Raw genomic sequence first — 20,535 nt, 5'->3', positions numbered from 1 at the left:
CCACACGAAGTCGAACGGAATCACCCGTGATCCAAGCGTAGGGTATTACCCAAATCGTTCCTTAATTATTCTAGGATCGGCCTATATTGGTCCAAAATATTCCCTCGACAATTTTCATGACCAAAGAATCAGTCCAAGATCAAGTTCTTAGGTCTACGTACTTGATTTTCCTAGGTAGACATTCCCATTTGGTTAGTCCGCTCGAGAGGGATCAATTCCGAGTGAGATTCGACTGAAATACATCGATGAGACTTTTCATTTATTCAAGGCTTCAAAACGAGCCGGATTACGGGATGTCACATTTGCTGCTTATAACAAATCCACTAGAGTGTTTTGACTTACGTTGTCCTGGTTGGGATTTTGAGAAGCACTCAAAACTTCAAGGAAACAAAGAAGGTTGGAAGGCTGACTTTTTCTGTTTTATTTTGCATGCAAAGTAAGATAACAGATCTCCTCAATGCCCTGAATTTCCATGCGTATCGTTATCCAAGATAACATCACGATCACAAGATAACGGGGAAGAATTGAGTATCTTACTCTCTATTGCTTTTATGCGGGTATGATATCTGCCATTACTTTCTCTCCAGCTCACGATCACAAGATCCCTCGTTCCCTTCCTAAAGCCGGACTATTGGATTCGACGGAGAAGATAACATGGAGCTCTTATACATCTTACATGGTCAACAAGATGGGGTTACCCATGTGATGGTTATTCCTCAAGAAATTATAGGTGATAAGCTTGCAATTCCGGGTGTTATTTTTGAAAGATGGAGCGAAAGGTTGGATGCTCTAAACCTTCTCTTTTCCCGTCCTTGGGAACAAATACAACGACTCTCTACTAGTCTCCCTCTCTCCCATGCAATGGCGTGTGATGGTAACATTTTAATTGGACATTTATAGAGGTTTTGTTGTCAATTAATCAGATAAAAGTTGGAAAAAATTACTTTGCGATGTTGAGTGATTGAATTCGTCGTTGCGTCTAAGGTATGCGAATTTATTCCGTCTGCTTCTAGTAGTGATTATCATGGGAAGATATCATTTTTTTTTTCTTTTCACGTCTTGGACTTTGCTTGAATGTTCTTTGGTTTTTATACAAGCTAATAGGAGTTATGGTGTCCTCTTTGGCAAAATGCAAAGTCCCATCAGATTGGATATACCCAAATATGGAGCCAGATATAAAGTCCCAACAACAAAGGACAAGATAAACGTGGAAAGCTTTTTCTCTTAGGTGGAAGGGAATTTGCTTTGGGGTTTGAGTTGGGGGTGGGGATTGTGGCGGAAGCGGAAAAGAGTGTGCATGATCCTCTCCCCGGTTCTTTCCAGACACGGTGACCTAGCAAGTGACAAGACACTAACTAATACGGGACATGAACCAGGATAAGATATGAGAACATGTCTAATTCTTTCATGTACTAGCTCTCCAGGTTGAATCGAAAAGTATTTTCGTATCAATTCTGTCTTTATCTTGTGATCAAACACAGTAATCTTAAGTTCCCAATTTGTGAGAAAAACCACTGGAGCATTTTGGATGGACTTAGCATTCACGAATCATGAGCAAACATTCGTTAAGCGTTATTTCTACATTAGGTATGTTTGTCTCTAACAATGTCTCTTCTTAAATTTCTTGTAGGACCCTTTTATCATGTGTTGGGGGTGTTCGCAAGGCTGTTGATGTTGTCTACAATTGAGTGTTGTTTTCTAGGGATAGCAAAGCTTCTATTTCCGTCCAACTGGATGACATATTCTTACTGAAATGTTGAGTCTTTAGATGAGAAAGTAGAATAGTTTTTGAACATGCCTTTCCTAAGAAGGGATAGGATCCATTGGCAGCGAGTCGGTTGTCGAAAACTCTGAGTATGGTCCTCGCCGGATTTGTTGTGGTTCGCCCTCGCTTGCCCAGCTGAGGGCATCCCTCCCCCGAATCCAGCAACTTCCACCAATCCGATGGTAGCAGGAGGAGGAAAAAAAGAAAAAAAAGTTGAAAAGTTGAAAAAATAAATAAAAAGTAAAAAGACGAAATTGTCCTTTGGCCGGCCAAGTCAAGCCCTTCTTTAAGACTAATATGACCACTTCATGCTTTTATTTGAGATAATGACCACTTCAGGCTCTTATTTAAAGCAAAATTCATTTCAACCCATTATTTGAGAAATAAGGGCACTTTAGGCTCCTAATTGAAATTTTTCCTTATTTATGTGCATTGTTGGAAGGTCACACGAAATCCCGAGTATCATAATATGTATTTTATTTCACGTATTTATGCTTAACTATATAGACATCATTACAATTTGATTTTAGTTTCAACACAACTCCTTGTTTTCAAGTGAAGCAACAACTCCTTGCAGTGCTCGCAAATTTATGAATAAGCAAGCAAGTAGCTCCTTCAATTGCGTTTGATTTCAAATGACAAAACTCGAAGTGCTTCTTTGCTGCCCAAAAGAAGTAAGACGTGACTCTTAACGTTGCCATTTTAGGGTTCCAAAGAAAATACCTCAATTCTAGCTACCGTTTCATTCGAAATTTAAGACCCTATTTTTTTGTTTGATCAAAATTTTACACCTTCTTTTTTATTTTTTATTTTAGACCCTATTTTACTTGCATAAATTTTAACCCTAAACTATATCAACCGTAATACATTTACCCTAAACTTTTTTTTTTGTCACATCAAAAATCTCAAACTTTTTCTTATGATACCGAAAACCCTAAACTTATACCAATGGGACATATTTATCCCAAATTATTTTTTTATGACATCAAAAATCCTAAACTTGGATTCGTGTGACTCATTTACCTCAAAATTTAGAATAAATATGTCATATGCCTACAAGTTTAGGGTTTTTAGTGTCATAATAAAAAATTTGGGGTAAATATGTCGCATGGGTAAAAATTTGAGATAAATGTGTTACATGAATATAAATTTAAGATTTTTTGTGTCATAAAAAAAAATTTAGGGTAAATGTATCGTAACTAGCCACATAAAAGCTGCCTTATTACTTGCCGTTTCTTTTGGCCCGTTGGCGGCCCATACACTTGTTGGAAAAATCAGATTTCAACTCGCCGGCGACCCCTCGAGAAATCTGTCACGGCTCGTGCTTGACGCTCTTCAACACACACTCTTTTCTCTCGCACGAGGATGGTTGAAGAAGAAGAGCAGCGTCAACTGAGCCCGCTCGACGAACCCACAGTGGCCGCTCATCAAGACTACTCATGGCCCGCGATTCGGTTCGATGTCCCTCCTCAAAGAGCCTATCATTTCCACAAACAGTTCAGAACTGACCAGAAGCCGAACAACTTTCTGAAAGGCGTCAAATGGTGCATAATTTTTCGTTTTCCCTTGATGGGTGTTTGGTTGTCCGCATTCTGAGTAGTGCTGTGGCTTTTGGAGCGATGATTACCTCTTCTTTTTTGGGCTTCGTTAGGTCACCTGATGGGACTTGCTTTCTCAGTAGTTCAGAGGACAATACACTTCGTGTGTTCACTTTGTAAGTTTGTTTTGGGACAATGGTGGTGCTTGCTGATTTTTCTGTTCCTTTTTATGTTTAGTCGTTCACGAGAAGTGGCGATGTTGGTCGTACTTTAATTGCTGTGTTTCATGATCAGACCAGACTATGGGGTTGACCACAGCGCAAAGGCAATTTCGTCTGATGTTGATCAAGGTACACGTTCGCAAGGAGTTTGGGGTCATTTAGTATGTGTGTTGTTTCTGTGTATTTAAGTAGCTTGAAAAGATGTTAGCTTTAGGACTGCTGAGACTATTTTGCTAGTAATATCTACAACCACATATTAGCAAATCCAGACATTGGGTGGTCTATGTCTCATGTAGTTCTCTTTGGTTGCAGATTCCTTCACAGCAAATCTTGTTGTGACAGAAGGGGAATCGGTTTATGATTTCTGTTGGTACCCATACATGTCTGCTACAGGTTGTCTCTTTAAATTTTACTCTTCTTTTACGTAACATGGTTATATTTTCAGCTATAGTTAATTTTCTTCTGGTAATTAGCTACAGCTAGAATTGAGTGTGGAAGATTTTCATATTTCAGACCCAGTTAGCTGTGTATTTGCGTCAACTACTCGTGATCTTCCAATTCATGTCTGGGATGCTACTACTGGACAGGTCAGAATTGTTAAGCTTAGTTTAGAGGTTTCAAGAACTCTAGGGAGACTTTATGGAAGCCATATAGTTATTTAGGGGTACACTGAAGTTGTGGACCCTGAGCTTATCACTCATCTTAGACATGCTTTGTAGCTACTCTGTTGTCTGCATACCCCTCATTTTCTCCTTTACAATCTTCTTTGTACAACTTCTGGTACAATTGTCTTGACAAGAAAAAGGAAATTTTATTGACTTGTACAATTGACATTGCAGCTACGTTGCACGTACAGGGCTTATGATGCTGTGGATGAAATTACAGCTGCATTTTCAATTGCATTTAATCCTACGGGGAACAAGTAAGGTTAGCATTCCATTTGAAGACTCTTAAATTCCCACATGTCAACGATTCACTCTAATTCCCCTTGAAATTGTACATTACTTTACCTTCTATTGTTGAAAGAAATCAGCATTTGGTGATGTAGGTTATGCTCTACTATCCGAATTTCCAAATGTCGGTGTTTGGTTACTTAGTGGTTTTTGCGGTTATCAAGAATGATTTAGTTTGTTGGAGCTATTCTCTATATGCTGGGTTTACAGCGTTTTAAGTCTATTAAAGTTTCAACCTACATCCTCTGTTCATATGAAGGATCTTTGCTGGATATAACAAATCCATAAGAGTGTTTGACGTACACCGCCCTGGCAGAGATTTTGAGAAGCACTCAACACTTCAAGGAAACAAAGAAGGTCAAACAGGTGCATTGTTGTGCCTGTCCAGGTTTAGCTGTTTCTTTATATTTGTCTGACAAGTTAAATAAAAGAGGAATTCAAAAACTCCAGTCGAGAAGAATTGAGTATTTCAACTTCAATGGAATACTTTGGATTGTAAGGCTGATTTTTTCTGTTTATTTTGCCATGGGGCTGATATACAATGCATGTAAAGGGAAATAGCATATCTGCTGAATGCCCTGGATTTGCATGTTAATTATATAATGATTGAAGATAATATTGAGATCGCGAGATAAAAGGGAAGAATTTAGTGTCTTACTGGCTATTGCTTTTGTGCAGGTATTATATCTGCCATTGCTTTCTCTCCAGCTCATACTGGAATGCTGGCAGACTACTGCAATCTACAGAGAAGATAACATGGAACTCTTGTACATCCTACATGGTCAACAAGGTGGGGTTACCCATGTAAGTGCCAGAAGGTTGGATTTCCCTTATGTGATAGTTATTTCTCAAGAAATTATAGGTGATAAGCTTGCAATTCCAGGTGTTATTTTCGAAAGATGGAAACTACTTGTGTACTGGAGGACGAAAGGTAGAATACTCTAAACCTTCTCTTTTCCTTTTCTTGAAAATATATAGAACGACTCTCTACCATTCTCCCTCTCTTTCTCTCTCTCTCATGCAATGGCGTGTGATGGAAGCATTTTATTTGGGCATTTCCAGAGTTTTTTTATCGATTAATTAGATAAACGTTGGAACAATTACTTTGTGATGATGAGTGATTGAATTCGTTGTTGCCTCTTAAGATATGCAGATTTGTTTAATCTGCTACTAATGGTGATAATCGTGATAACATATCCTTTTTTCATGTCTTGTACTTGCTTGAATGACAGGCTAAATGTGGAACGCTTTCCTCTTAGGTGGCAGGGAATGGCTTTGGTTTGAATTGGGGGTGGCGATTGTGGCGGAAGAGGAAAAGATGAGTGGCTTTTTTTTAATTATTTTTTTTTTTTTTTTTTTTTTTGGGGTGGGGGGGGTGGGTGGTGGTTTCGGTTGGTAGAGAGAGTGTGTGTGTGTGTTCGCGCATGATCCTGCCCTGTTCTTTCCAGACACAGTGACCTACCAAGTAGCCAGGCACTCGCTGATTTGGGATGTGTGTTAATTGGTGAAGCCGGATAAGATAGAACATATTTAATTCTAGTCACTCTCCAAATGAATGCACAAACATTTCGTCTCAATTCTGTCTTTTTCCTGTGATCAAACAGAGTCTAAATTCTGAATTTGTGCGAGAACCACTGTAGTGTTTTGGGATGGACTTAACCTTCAGGAATCATGGTAAACATTCTTTATGCATTGTTTACTTTAGGCATGTCTATCTTTGACAATGTCTCTTCTTAAATTTCTTGTAGGACCCTTTCATTATGTGCTGGGATGTTCGTAAGGCTGTTGATGTCGTCTACAAGTGAGTATTGTTTTCTAATGATAGCAAAGCTCCTCTTTCCATGCAACTGAATAACATATTTTTAATGAAATGTTGGGTCTTAGATAAGAAAGTAGAATATTTCCTGCTAATATGCCTCTCCCAAGGCGGATTTTTTTTTCCCCCCTCAAGTAATCGCTTTTGCTATCATTATTGTTTTTCCGTATCATTGAAGTGACTTTTTTTGTCCCTCAATTGTTTATATAGGTTGTACCGGTCATCTGAAGATACCAACCAGCGTATATACTTTGATGTTGAACCTCTAGGTCGATATCTTGGTACAGGCGGTCAGGTACCATGCTGCTTTTGCATTTGTAGCGAACTATATCGTCAATAGTCTACTCTTTCTGACTCTTTGCCATCAGGATGGTCTAGTTCATATATATGATCTTCAAACTGGCCAGTGGATTTCAGGCTTTCAGGCTGCATCAGGTCTGATACTTTGTAATTGAAGGGTTTCTTGTCCATTTATGCGTATTGTGTTTAGTTGTACTTGATTTGCCTGATGATGGACATTTCCTTGTCTTCCGTGATAATCCAGATACAGTAAATGGCTTCTCTTTTCATCCGTTTCTGCCGATGGCTGCTTCTTCTTCTGGGCACTGAAGATTTGAGGTTCCTGAGGAGGATGATGCAGTATTTCATTTGAGGGGTATCATAGATGTCCACCTTTTCCTGTTAAAGCTTGCAGCATATTTCACTTTGCCTTGTTGATTGATCGCCTTGGTGATTGTGCTAATTCAATCAAAATATTGGGCCCTAGAAGGTTATCCTCCATTTGGTTTTTTCTTGATCTTGTTCTTCCCATTTTTCCCCAAAGTCCCCTAGAAGATCGTCCTCCATTGCGTTTTTTCTTCTTCTTGTTCTTCCCTTTTTTCCCCAAAGTCCCACTTGAGGGTCTTCTACGGCCCAATGTTTGGAATTTTCCTGGGGAAAAGATATCCTTTTGTTTTTCAAGTTCTTCGGCGAGCTAAGATTATGCCATCTTGAAGTTTTTTTTTTGCTAGTTTCAACAGCCATAGACTGTTCTGCTTTTCTTCGATGATGTACTTGGATAAAATTTGTGGCATGTTTAATTACACGGATTAGAGTGGATATCTCTTGCCAGCCGTGCATGTGGGCACTCTCCTTTGATCAGCTCAACAATTTACTGTTGCCCTTCGTTTACATTGTATTGTCTTGTCTTTTGCAGGTGATGAGAACTGTCTCTCAATCTGGAGCTTTCCTTTCGATTCCGCACGTAACAGCGTGGATGATGGAGATGGAGGTGCTGATCTTGAGGCTGCGTCCCCTGAAAAGGGGCAACAGGATTCTTGAGAATTCTTAAAAACTTTGCATCAATCTATATCACGTCTTTCACGGATCGGAAATATTGAATGATTGATGGCAGAGGCAAATCCATGATCTGCAGTGATTCAGCAATGTTGAGCTCTCGCGATTTGTAACAAGTTATAGCGATTTGCGGCATAGCTTTGGGCAGTCGCTCAAAGTAGAGCATGAGTTTGTCTCGGCTGGGGTTTGTTTCGATGTAACTAATGTATGATGAATGATGGTGACCAAATGATAATCTTTTCATGCAAAGGGTACTTTGATAGGATTTAGACGAAGTATTGTTAAACTTGTCGAAAAGCAGGACCGGTCCACGGGAAAATGTCGTGGCATACCGATTCTCTCTTCGTTAGGGCAATGTACATGTGTTTGGTCGTTTGATTAACGTGGTATATCCGACTAATTTTCGTAGATATGCATATTGATGATTATTATTCTCTAATGCGTCACATGACTACAATCGTAAGCATCATGTTTTATCATGTGACGGGTTAAAATGGACAATAGTATTTTTTCATGCACAGGTGTGTCAAAGAGCTCATTGGTGGGCTTTGACACCTATAGCGAGTCGGGTCGGGTTGGGTTTAGATGGGTTGAAAATGTATCCGATCTAAATCGACTTGTTTTTTTCATGCGAAAAGATTATAGTGAACCATCACCGACTCGTTTTGGACCTAACCAAAATCGACTCGTTTGAAACAAAAATCTAACTTCAAATGTCAAGGTGAACTAAGGTGCCCTCGAAGCCCATTTACCTGTTCGACCAAAAACATAAAATAAAAAAGAGCTCATTAACCTTAAACGCGGATCGTGAGCACGATAGACACTGCCAAAGCCCAATTAGTTCTTCTATTTCCCTTTTCCCCTTAATTAATTAATCCAACTATCGTGTAAACTTTTTTTGGGCAAAAAAGTAAAAAAATAAAAATAAAAAGAAATAATTTATTGGCTTGTGGGTCCCACTCCGCTTCCGATCCCTTTAAATACACGACGAGACGTTTCGTTTGGGCCCCTCCTCTCTCTCTGTCTCTGTCTCTCTTTCTCTCTGTGTGCCGGTGCTGGTGGTTCAGCTTCAGAGCCCGGTGGCAATGGCTTCTCTGAAAATCGAACCTTCCGGAGAAGACGAATTCGAGCAGAACCTCAAGAGGACGAGACGCGGCGACGCCTCGGAGTCGAAGCCCGACCACCGTGTGGCTCTCAACCCCGCCGATTGCAACTTAGGTACCGCCTTTTCCCCTTCGTTTTCCCCTCCTTTTTTTTTTTTCTGTCTCTTCGTACTTTTCGTTGATCGTGCCTGCTTCGTAAGAGTGTTTCTCTCTTTGATCGTTTGTTCTCTGACTGTTTTGGTGATATACGGAGGAATGATTGTGACACGTTTCTTTCGTTTGGTCCGAGAATTGTGCGTGCGAGGGGTCAGATGGAGTTCTCGATCGATCGTGTGTTGGCTTGGTGTCGTCGATTCTATCGGTCATGACCGTGATTGCTTGTGCTGTGCGTGGTCAGGAAGCAAAGTGCGTGTGTTTGGGTCGGCTGCGCGAAGTTCAATGGAACAGTACTGTCTAGTGACAGTTTGGTTTTTAATTTCGTGTAACAGAGAGATCAAATCCGAAGAAATGTCCATTCTTGTTAAGACTAGTCAAGTGTCTTATGGCATCCATAGTTATGTGAGTCACTGGTGTAATGTTTTTTTGAGAGAAAAGATGGATGGTCAATGTGGGAAATATCCGTCAATTGCCTCATTTTGTGGCATACGTTCTGAATGTTCTCCTCTAGTATTTTTCTCAGTCGAGGATGGTGTTTGGCACGGTTGTAGAAAAGCATACAATGGAAATATATGAGCCTATGCATGGTGGTACTTGTGCTCTTACTTCACGTATGTCTTTACCAAAGTATCAAGTGTATTGTCGTTTGCATATGTCAAAAGGTCTAAACTCTTTCTTGTTTTGCTGACCGAACTGATGGTGCAAACACGTATTCCCTCGTGCAGATTTTAATGTGGAAGGCAATGGGCTTCGAGGATCCGCACTTCATGAGGAAGGGTTTGCTTATTGCTGATCTGGTGCGCGTGCTAATGCTGGAATAATGGGGGGGGGAAATACTGTTTTGGCTGCAACGTTGTCTCAACTCAGCCAGTTGAAATGGATGACACTCCCCATGACAAGCAGCATCTTTGTCGTGTTGGTGTCTCGACTGGGGACAAACCAGTGGGAAGCCTTGGAGAAAGCTCCTGCAGCTTTGGATATGGAGGGACTGCAAAGTTTTCAACTGAAAACGACTTTTTGGATTATGGTGAAAAGTTTGGAGTTGGTGACACGATTTTCTGTGCTGTTGATCTTGAGAGTAAGCCCCTGGCGTCCATAGGTTTCTCAAAGAATGGTAAGTGGCTGGGAGTTGCGAAGCAGTTTGATGCCAGTGGGATGGGTCTTGGAGTGGATACTGCAGCAAGTAATGTACCGTGGAAATCAGCGCTCTTTCCGCACATACTATTGAAGAATGTTGAAGTAGAGATGCACTTTAGTCTTGAAGATGGATTGGTTCCCGAAGATGGTTTTAAGCCTTGGGCTTGTGCATTTGAGGATCAGAAGGCCATTCTGGGTCCTGCTTTCTCTGATATTAGCTGCTGTGAAATAATGATGATGGTGGGATTGCCAGCTTCTGGAAAAACTACTTGGGTTGAGAAATGGATCAAAGAACACCCTGAGAAGCGATATGTGTTGCTTGGAACCAACCTTGTTTTGGATCAAATGAAGGTTTGATTTTGTTCTCTTGCATATCTAGCCTCTTTGTGTTGCATTTATGCTCATTTCTATCGCCCCTCTGTGGAATCTTGACGCAGGTTCCTGGGCTCAGGCGTAAGGAAAACTACGGTGAAAAGTTCGATTGTCTGATGGACTGAGCAACCGACGTATTTAATATCCTATTGACAAGGGCTGCAATGTGCAAAATCTAAAGTTGATTTGATTAATTTTAATAGAAATATGTCTTTCTCTCAATACTAATTTCGTGTATATTACTCGTCTATGCTACTTACGCGATCAATAAAAAAAGAAGAAATACTCTTATTTTCCATTGGAGTAATAATAACTAATTGCAAGAAACTGAATGTTCTGATAGTAGTTATATTAATATATTATGTACCTATTATTCTACAACTTATTATAGTATCATGAATTTTAGTTTAACTATAGATTACAATTTGATATATTCATAATCATAGATGACTGAGCTACTCAAGCACAATAAATAAAATTAAACAAACCTATTAACTTTGATGTATATTAAAAAAAGATTAATTGTTGAAAGCGCAAAGCATTTATGAAATGTGAAAGAGGAAGCTATTCTTGGCGAATTCCCCGAAAATAAGCCCAACTTCTTTTTACATGTGACAAAAGCAGCAAAACCTTTCAAACGTCTACAAGGCCTAACCTTCAGAATCTACCACAAAAATAACATTGACCTTTCAAACGTAATAAAAAACAGGCTAACCATAAAATCGTAGAACAAAGCTCACACCCTCAACAAATTTCATCCGTTATCATTGTTAAATCGCCATGGGTAACCGCCATTGCTCATTATAGTACCATGGATGAATAGCGAAATGGAGTCATGCAAAAATACTGAAATAATATTATAAAACAGTACTTTTCCAGTTGTAAAGTTTATCTATACAATTTTAGTCGTATCTAAAATATATAACATATTCGTTTTTCTTTTGGTTATTTTAGTTTATTTAATCAACGAAAGACATAATAAATATACATTGGCTTAGAATTTGTTAATAAATGAATTGGCTCTTGAGATTATACATGGGTCGCGCGTTGAGATTGCATATGAGTTCTAGTCTGTTAGAGCAACAACTCGAGTCAAACCAAATGATGGATTAAAAGTACTAGAGTCAGAATTATGATTAAATTCACAAATGCAAATACAATCACATACTTCATGGTCATTGCATAAAATACGCTTGATGTTACGCTCGCATGATAGTCATGTTCCTATCTTATTCGGCAAGTTTTAAATAAGTCATGAGAAATGCGGGCATCTTAGTCCTATTATATTAACTTTAACATCTAGATATTATTGATTTTTAAAGGAAGCACTAAGTAGTGAACCAACATTACTCTAACAATAGAATATGGACTATGTGAGCACAAGAACAGAACGTTTACCTTCTTCTCCTTTAGCATTTTCTGGACTTCTTCAGAGTCCCATAGCCTGCTACGGTTACGAGGCTCCCGCTGGTTTTCCTCGCGAATTAGTTCCCTACCGAGATCTCTCGGTTGGTCATGCATTCGCAGCTCATGATCATCTCCAATTTTTATTAATGACATGAATCTCATTACATCAATTCCCTCCTCGGGGAAAAAGCGACAGGCCTCCCACATGTAGGATGCGATTCTCTTGTCGGTGCCAATGAAAAACAAGCGATATCCAAAAATATTTGCTTTTGTTCATACTCTAATGCATCATAACTAATCCTTAACTTTTCTCTCACTTCCTTAGGAGGCACTTTTTTTAACTTGTCTATTGTGTTACAATATTAGAAAAAGGATACTAACAATATGCAATGGAGTACGTTTATTCCTTACTGCTAAAAAAAAAAAAAAAACTTACAACGGATGCTCCATTTAAAGAGCTAATACCCAACGGTTAATAAAGAAAGTGCATCCACTAACTCCTAAAAAACAGCAACTGTGCAGAAACCTCCTATTGACTTGGTAAAACACAAAGCCATGTTCAGCACCACTAAAACAAACTCCTAATAGCTAGGACACTAAACAACCGATCATTCTACTAAAATAAAATAATAAGATAAATAAACATGGTCCACGTGACTCAACATTCCCTCCCTTAAACTGAAAGTTTGCCAACATTCAGTTTAATACAACTTGTCAACACCAAGCAGGTTTCTCAGCTTTTGAAATGCAGCCAACTTGAGGGATTTAGTAAAGATATCAGCAACCTGATCTTCACTTCTACGATAGATGAGATCTATGACTCCTTCCTTCGTGAGATCCCTTAAGAAGTGAAACTTCACATCTATATGTTTGCTACTTCCGTGTAAAGCAGGATTTTTGGAGAGCTTTATTGCTGAACTATTGTCACAATAAATTGCAGTAGGTCCTTGACTCTTGAAATGAAGTTCTTCAAGAATTTTCCCCAACCAAATAGCTTGACAAGCACATGAGGTTGCAGCAACAAATTCAGCTTCAGTGGTTGATAAAGTGACAATCGGCTGCTTCTTTGATGACCATGAGATAGCTCCCGAACCCAACATAAATACATATCCGGAAGTGCTCCTTCTATCATCTTGATCTCCAGCATACTCACCGTCGGTGAAGCCCATCAAGCTTGAGTTTTCTCCCTTCTTGTAGAGCAGTCCAAAGCCGGTCGTACCTTGCAAGTATCGAAAAATTCTCTTGACAGCAAAGAGATGCATCTCAGTAGGATTCTCCATGTACCTACTTATAAGACTCACAAAGTACATTATATCCGGCCTTGTTGCAGTTAAATACATCAAGCTTCCCACAATTTGCTTGTACATAGTGCTGTCAACCTTCTTTCCTTCAGAATCTTTCACTAACTTCAAACCCGCCTCGGTTGGTGTGCTAGAAGGATTACAATCCTTCATTTGGAACCTGTCTAAAATGTCTTGCACATATTTTCTTTGTGAAATAAAAATTCCACCAGCAAATTGAACAACTTCTATCCCAAGAAAATAGTGCATCTTTCCAAGATCAGATATATCAAATTCAAGCATCATAGATTGCTTAAATTTTTCAAACATGGCTCTATCATTTCCAGTATAGATCAAATCATCCACATATAAGCAAACAATAAGCATCTTCCCTCCATCTCCAATTTTGACAAAAAGTGTATGCTCATATGGACACTTGTGAAGACCTTCCTTCAGAAAATAGGCCTCTATACGACTATATAAAGCCCTTGGAGCTTGTTTTAGTCCATATAAAGCCTTGTTTAGTTTATACACCTTGTGCTCACTTCCAAACTTCACATAACCAGGAGGTTCATCAATAAATACCTGCTCTTCCAAGTCGCCATGTAAAAATGCCGATTTCACGTCCAACTGGAAGATAGGCCATGAGTTTTGCGCCGCCGGTGCAATCACCAATCTGATTGTGTCATGTCGGGCAACTAGAGCGAAAACTTCTTTGTAGTCAATGCCAAACTCTTGCTTGTAGCCTTTTACGACTAAGCGAGCTTTATACTTATCAACTTCACCATTCTCCTTCAGCTTCGTCTTGTACACCCACTTCACGCCAATGGTCTTTTGCCCTTTTGGAAGCTCTGTCAACTCCCAAGTATAATTTCTTTCAATGGCTGCAATTTCAGCATCCATCGCCTTCCGCCATTTTGGTTCTTTAACGGCATCTTTGAAAGCCATTGGATCGCAATCTGAAAATAAAGCAAAATGAGTAAGGGGGTCTTCGGTTTGGTAAATCCCGGTTACCTCATAATCAGTCATCCATGTAGGTCTTTTTCTAACTCGTCGGAGTCGTTGCTCATCTTCTGTTTCAGAGGCTGAAATATGTTCATTGATAGCTGGTTGATGCTCATTTTCTACAGGTTGTGCATTCTCCAAAGGCTGCTGCATTTTTTCTCCATTTTCTCCATCAAAATCAGCTTGTATTTGTTGTTCAACATTCTTTTCATCCCAAATCCAGAACCGCTCTTCATCAAAAATCACGTCACGACTGATGACAATTTTCTTGGTGATAGGATTGTACAATTTGTATGCTTTTGACTGCTCACTAACACCAAGAAAAATACGTTTTTCACCTTTGTCATCAAGCTTGCTCCTCTTCCGATCTAGAATGTGGGCAAATGCTATGCAACCGAAGATTCCGAAATGCCCGACACTTGGTTTGCGTCCACTCCAAGCTTCTTCAGGCGTCATGTTTTGAACAACAAGTGTGGGGCTTCTGTTCAATACATAAATGCTCCAATTGACAGCTTCAGGCCAAAAACTTCTTGGGACACCGCTACTTGCCAAAATGGTTCGTACCATGTTCACGATCGTGCGATTCTTCCTCTCTGCAACGCCATTCTGCTGCGGCGTATAGGCCGTTGTGAGCTGTTTTTGAATTCCATGAATCTCACAAAAATTTATGAATACTTGTGAGTTATATTCTCCACCACGATCACTGCGAAGAGTCTTTATAAGTATGCCTGCTTTTTTTTTCTACTAATACCTTGAAGTTTTTGAAAGCTAAAAAGGCTTCAGACTTCTCCCGCAAAAAATAAACCCAAGTTTTCCGGCTGTAATCATCAATGAACGTTATAAAATAACGTTTACCACCGTTTGATATTGGATTAATGGGTCCGCATAAGTCTGAATGAATCGGTTCCAACACCTTCTTTGCTCTACATGTTTTTCCTTTCAGAAACGGGTCTCGATGTTGTTTGCCAACAACACACTCTTCACAAACTTGAGAAGGGCTTTGAATTTGCAGAAGACCAATCACCATATTCTTTTGCTGCAGCGTTTTTAGACCACCAAAATTCAGATGTCCATAGCGAAAATGCCACAACCAGGCTTCCTCCTTCAATCTCACAGAGAAACACCATTGGGTGGTGTTATCGAGATATAGTGGAAACATCCGGTTTGTTGTCATGTTGACTTGAGCAATTAAGCCCAACTTTTCATCTTGAATGCGACAAACTCTATCCTTGATAGAGATCTCATATCCCTTCTCTTGTAACTGACCAATGCTAAGCAAGTTTGGTTTTCAAATCTGGAACAAAGTAAACGTTAGAAATAATCCGAGTAGAGTTCTCCTTGGTGTGGATCTTAACGTTGCCTTTGCCCATGACAGAAACTACAGATTTGTCACCAAACGTCACGGTGTTACGGAATGATTCATCCAAGTCTGAAAATACAGACTTATCCCCACACATGTGATTGTTGCAGCCGGTTGCAGCCGGTATCTAAATACCACAAATTGTGACGAACATCTTCTTTTGCATGACAAGCCATCAAAAGCGAAACTTCTTCTACTTTCTCTGCAAAATTTGATTTTGCACCATGATTTTTGTTGAGATTGGTTCTACATTCAAACTTGTAATGGCCATACCCGTGACATCTATAACATTCAACATTTGACTTGTCTACAGACTTCGATTTGTTGCCATTTGAATAGTTGTTGTCACGGCCTTTCGCTTTCCATTTGGAATCGGTAGCATGATCCTCATTTGATTTCTGGTGCAAATCTTTGTCCTTCCATCTCCCTTTCCCACGATCGGGACCCTTTGGATTGGATACTGCCTTTAATGCTTGTTCCTCTTTATCTTGCTGGACAATTTTTTGCTCATGAACCAGCAAAGAACTCTGCAACTCATCAATTGAAAGTTCATCAATATCTTTAGATTCTTCTATAGAACAAACAACGAAATTAAATTTCGGTGTCATTGATCGAAGAATCTTCTCGATGATGGTGACGTCCTCCATCTTCTCGCCATGGATCCGCATCTTGTTACCGATCGTCATTGTTCTTGATAAATAATCGATAACGGATTCGCCGGTCTTCATGCGTAAATTCTCAAATTCCGTCCGAAGACCTTGAAGTTGCACGCGCTTCGCCTTCGCGTTCCCTTGATACTTTTTCTTCATTGCATCCCAAACATGCTTGGAGGTGTCTTTGCAAAGAATTGTCTCCAAGGTTGATCGATTGATAGCTTGAAAAAGGTAGTTCTTGGCTTTGAGATCCTTTAGCTTCAATGCATCTAAGTCAGCTCTTTGTGTATCCGTCAACACCACTCCAGCCGCCGGTTCTGCTACTCCCGAATCAACGACATGCCAGCACTCTTTGGACCGCAAGAAATTCTCCATCAGCATGCTCTAATGATCATAGTGACCATCAAAGCGAGGGATAGCTGGCTGAATGAAATTATCGGTGGCCATTGAAAAGTTGCTGCTGCTCTCTTCTCACAACCAGGCTCTGATACCACCGTTACAATATTAGAAAAAGGATACTAACAATATGCAATGGAGTACGTTTATTTCTTACTGCTAAAAAAAAAACTTATAACGGATGCTCCATTTAAAGAGCTAATACCCAACGGTTAATAAAGAAAGTGCATCCACTAACTCCTAAAAAACAGCAACTGTGCGAAAACCTCCTATTGACTTGGTAAAACACAAAGCCATGTTCAGCACCACTAAAACAAACTCCTAATAACTAGGACACTAAACAACTGATCATTCTACTAAAATAAAATAATAAGATAAATAAACATGGTCCACGTGACTCAACATATTGTACCTCTCTAGAATGCTAGCTTTTTTCCACACAATAGAGAACCCAAAACCTCAAGGGACAAGGGAAGTCCTCTTGTTATGGATACAACTTCATTCGTGAGGTCCTTAAATTCCCCCGGAGGAGAATCCTTTCGAAACGCATGTTTGCTAAACAGAATCAAAGACTGATCATTATCCATTTCCTTAAGGTCATAGGAATAGTCCACCCCAACCTCTTCAAGAATGCTCTCGTTTCTGGTGGTAATAATGATCTTACTTTCCGAAGAAAACCAATCATGTTTACCGGCCAAAACGCTTCAACTGAATGGCATTATCCACATCATCAAAAAGAATGAGGATATTTTTACCTTTAAACTTGGAGGAGATGAATTTAGTCCCTTCATCCTCATTATGAACTTGATTTTCTCGCTTAAAGATATCAAAGATAAACCGATTCCGCAAGCAATATGCGCCATTACGCTTCGATGATTCCCTTATATCGGGAATGAAGCCGTGATGCTCGAACCGATTGGAGAGCTTGTTGTAGATGATTTTGGCAAGAGTGGTCTTACCAATGCCTCCCATTCCATGAATGCCAACGAATAGGGTGGCATGAGATTTATCATCCACAAATTCCATAATATTCCTCGCATGATTATGTATTCCGATCAAATTCTCAGAAATATCCAACTCAAATTGTTTCTTCAGTTCCCTCAACACTTTTCGGACAATCGATTTCACCAAGTCCGCCTGAGACCTATCAAATGTGACAAGTTCAGTTATGTGGCAACAGTAATTTTATGTTGTTTATCAAATGAGAACACAATAATAAATAAATCTGCGGATAAATAAAAAAACCCTTTAGGAATACTTCCGTCTCACCTCCATATATTATCTTATATGCTATGACTAAAGTGGGAAATGCCGATGGTTGCTTCACATGGCATGCCTCATTCCACTATTACGACATAATTTATTAAGCCAGAAGAAACTTGAGGGTATCGCTTATGAATCCAGAATATTGTATGTGTTATGGATTTGAACCAATATTTACACTTCTTGTTTGTTAACGATATTAGGGATCACGTGGACGTGACTTTAAAAATTTTCTAAAGTGTTTGAATAAGCAAAAATCCAATAAGCTAGCGCAGTATGAGAGTCAGCCATCAATCAATAAACATGTCATAAGCAAGAGGATTTCGCGGCCGTCTATCATATGAACATGAAAAGTCGTGCATTGTCAGATATTGTGAACTACCTAAATGCAATTGAGGGGCTTTCTCCTCGTTTGCGCAATTCTGCACGCTTGCAAGTTTCTACTCTTGTCACGAATTTATTTTCATTCTAGATTGGTGTTCTTATTTGTTTTCATTGCCTCTAGGGATGATAGCAGGTTGTACATTATTTTCCTTTTGAGTATCTATGTTATACGATTATAATGGGAAAAGTACACTAAAAGTAGAGAATCAGAATAACCAGTAAACAAGATCTTATTGTTAGTGTTTGAAAATATCTATAACTAGATTGTCTATATCATTAAAGCAAAAAATTTATAAAAAAAAAAAAAGGAATAACAAGATCTTATTGTTAGTGTTTGAAAATGACGCAGGTGAGAATCAGAATAACCAGTAAACATCCACACATATTAAAAGAAAGTAGAGAATGTTTTGGCGAAAAGTTCTACCCATCGGCTTCGTATCCTTTCAAGGTGTTGACTGCAAGAAGTGCTTGCCTCCATTTCTCCAAAATCGCCGAGTCGAAGCGCCTCTTAAGCAAACGCCTCTCACGGTCGTGAAATGCGTCTCCGAAACTCCCGATTTGATGCCCCACGTCAGCTGGTTTCACTTTATAGAATACAGACAACACTATTTGCCCATTATTATCATTCCTGCGCTCTATTATTTGAACTAGTTCGTCCAGGCACCAACTGCTCGCACCATAATTCACAGAGAGAATGGGGATCAGGATCTTACTATTAGTGATGGCTGCCATAAGATCTGGTCGGATGTCCTCGCCTTGGCAGAGCTCGTCATCGTCTCTGAAAGCATCAATTCCGGCTCCCAAGAGCCCATTGTAAAGGTGATCAGTAAAGCTATTTCGAGTGTCTAGACCTCTGAAGCTCAAAAACACCTCGTAGCAATTTCCAATTGGTGCGGTGGACGAACTAGATGCACCATTATTAGCATCTATCGAAGACGAACTAGGACGCAACCATTCAAACTGCCCGTTGTTGTGCCATGGAAGGAGTTGAATCCTAGCGCGAGCTTCTCCAACTTCTGGAGCTCGCACATCGATCCCAAGGGGAGCACGCCCGCTAACTGCTGATTCGATAGGTCAATCTCCATCACTGATCCATTGATGTCGCAGGTGATGCCTGCGAATTGGCACGGTGGGTTGTTCAGCGTCCACGAAGAGAACAGGTTTGAGTTTGGAGTTTCAAGTGTGGCTGTGAGGTTCAGGAGTATGTGGAGGTCGTCCGCAACGGCGGTGGAGGAGAAGAGGCAGAGGAAACAGAGCAGGAACAGAGGAGGGAGGCTCTGCCTGCCGTGAGTGGTCGACGCCGCCATGATTGGCGCTGGAGAGAGAGAGAGAGAGAGAGAGAAGTGAAGTTGAAGGGAGATTGAAGATGGAGACAATTGAACTTAGGCCGATTGTGTTCCCATCATCCACCTATCATCAACACATGCTCTGTTTTTCTCCGAGCACGGGGTGGTGGCGTTCATGTTTTCCGTTAATAACGGTGCATACATGCCTTATTATATTAGGCGCAGAAAATGTACAAAGAAGAAGGTACATCCAGGTCGTCCAACTTTGATCTTTTTTTAATACTCGAGGGTGACTCGATGAAGCAGAGCATGCAATACGTTTTCGTGATGGAATCGCTACGGCTGTCGGTGGTGTGTGCAATGAACATATCTCTTTCACTCACACGTACTCACATCATGCAATACGTTTTTGTGATGTCCTCTCTCATTATAATTCTTTCTTGTTATCCTTGTACTAGAGAAGAGGCACGCGCTAATTTTTCCCATACGCATAATTTAAAGTTTTTGTCGGAAACAAAGAACTAAAATTGTCCGTTACAGGAATTTAAACATTAAGATAATTGAATGCAGACTTCACTTCAAATGTGGTGTCATTTCACTATGATTTTGTCGAGCAATAAGCAAATGCCTCGACCAGGCACTCTTTGTAACGGCCCATTTTCAGCACATAATATATCCCGTTTTATCCTTAACAAAGAATTCTTCCTAGATCAAATCACATCAAACCCTATTCGACATTAAATTCTACCAAATGCCGCAATTGATACATAAACTTACACACACACACACACACATATATATATGAAAGAGACCGGCCATCATTCAATTTATTGCTATTTAGGTTGCTTTATTCTTGGTATAGGAGCTCATCCGAATGCATACATCGTAGGGTATAATTTCGAACCAAGCCTCAAACCTACTCATTCAGTAAATGGATAATCTTCGTATCTTATTCTGCAATCTTGAATACACATAAAAGGTAGATTTGTTGGGAAGATGAAAAGTGGAGAGAAACAGAAAGAGGAAGTGAAAGAGAGACAGAGATTCGTCCGGTCCTTAGAAGACCGGACAAACAAAGCGTCAAGACCTCCTCAATTGTAGGTCT

The 20,535-nt window shown here is 39.8% G+C and overlaps 1 protein-coding gene and 2 pseudogenes across 1 annotated transcript; all 3 read left to right on the top strand.

The window, feature by feature from the left end:
• Positions 1-20,535, top strand: part of LOC125314374 — a 413,124-nt pseudogene that overhangs the window by 291,033 nt on the left and 101,556 nt on the right.
• On the top strand, positions 3,076-7,843 carry LOC125314385 (annotated as a pseudogene).
• LOC125314038 (heterogeneous nuclear ribonucleoprotein U-like protein 1) lies at positions 9,720-10,521 on the top strand. The gene is made up of 2 exons (XM_048275496.1): positions 9,720-10,375; positions 10,462-10,521. The coding sequence occupies exons 1-2, from the start codon at positions 9,764-9,766 to the stop codon at positions 10,519-10,521; spliced, it is 672 nt and encodes a 223-aa protein (XP_048131453.1). The 5' UTR covers positions 9,720-9,763.

This window comes from Rhodamnia argentea, chromosome 3, assembly GCF_020921035.1.
Source record: "Rhodamnia argentea isolate NSW1041297 chromosome 3, ASM2092103v1, whole genome shotgun sequence".
NCBI classification, from domain to species: Eukaryota; Viridiplantae; Streptophyta; class Magnoliopsida; order Myrtales; family Myrtaceae; genus Rhodamnia; species Rhodamnia argentea.
The sequence above is the reverse complement of the archived record's forward strand: the minus strand, read 5'-3'. Positions and strand labels throughout refer to the sequence as shown.

Bases quoted from the DNA above. Each gene is read 5' to 3' on its own strand.
- LOC125314038 (XM_048275496.1), top strand. From the start codon at position 9,764: ATGGATGACACTCCCCATGACAAGCAGCATCTTTGTCGTGTTGGTGTC. The intron at 10,376-10,461 runs GTTTGATTTTGT...ATCTTGACGCAG, and splicing joins TTGTTTTGGATCAAATGAAG to GTTCCTGGGCTCAGGCGTAA.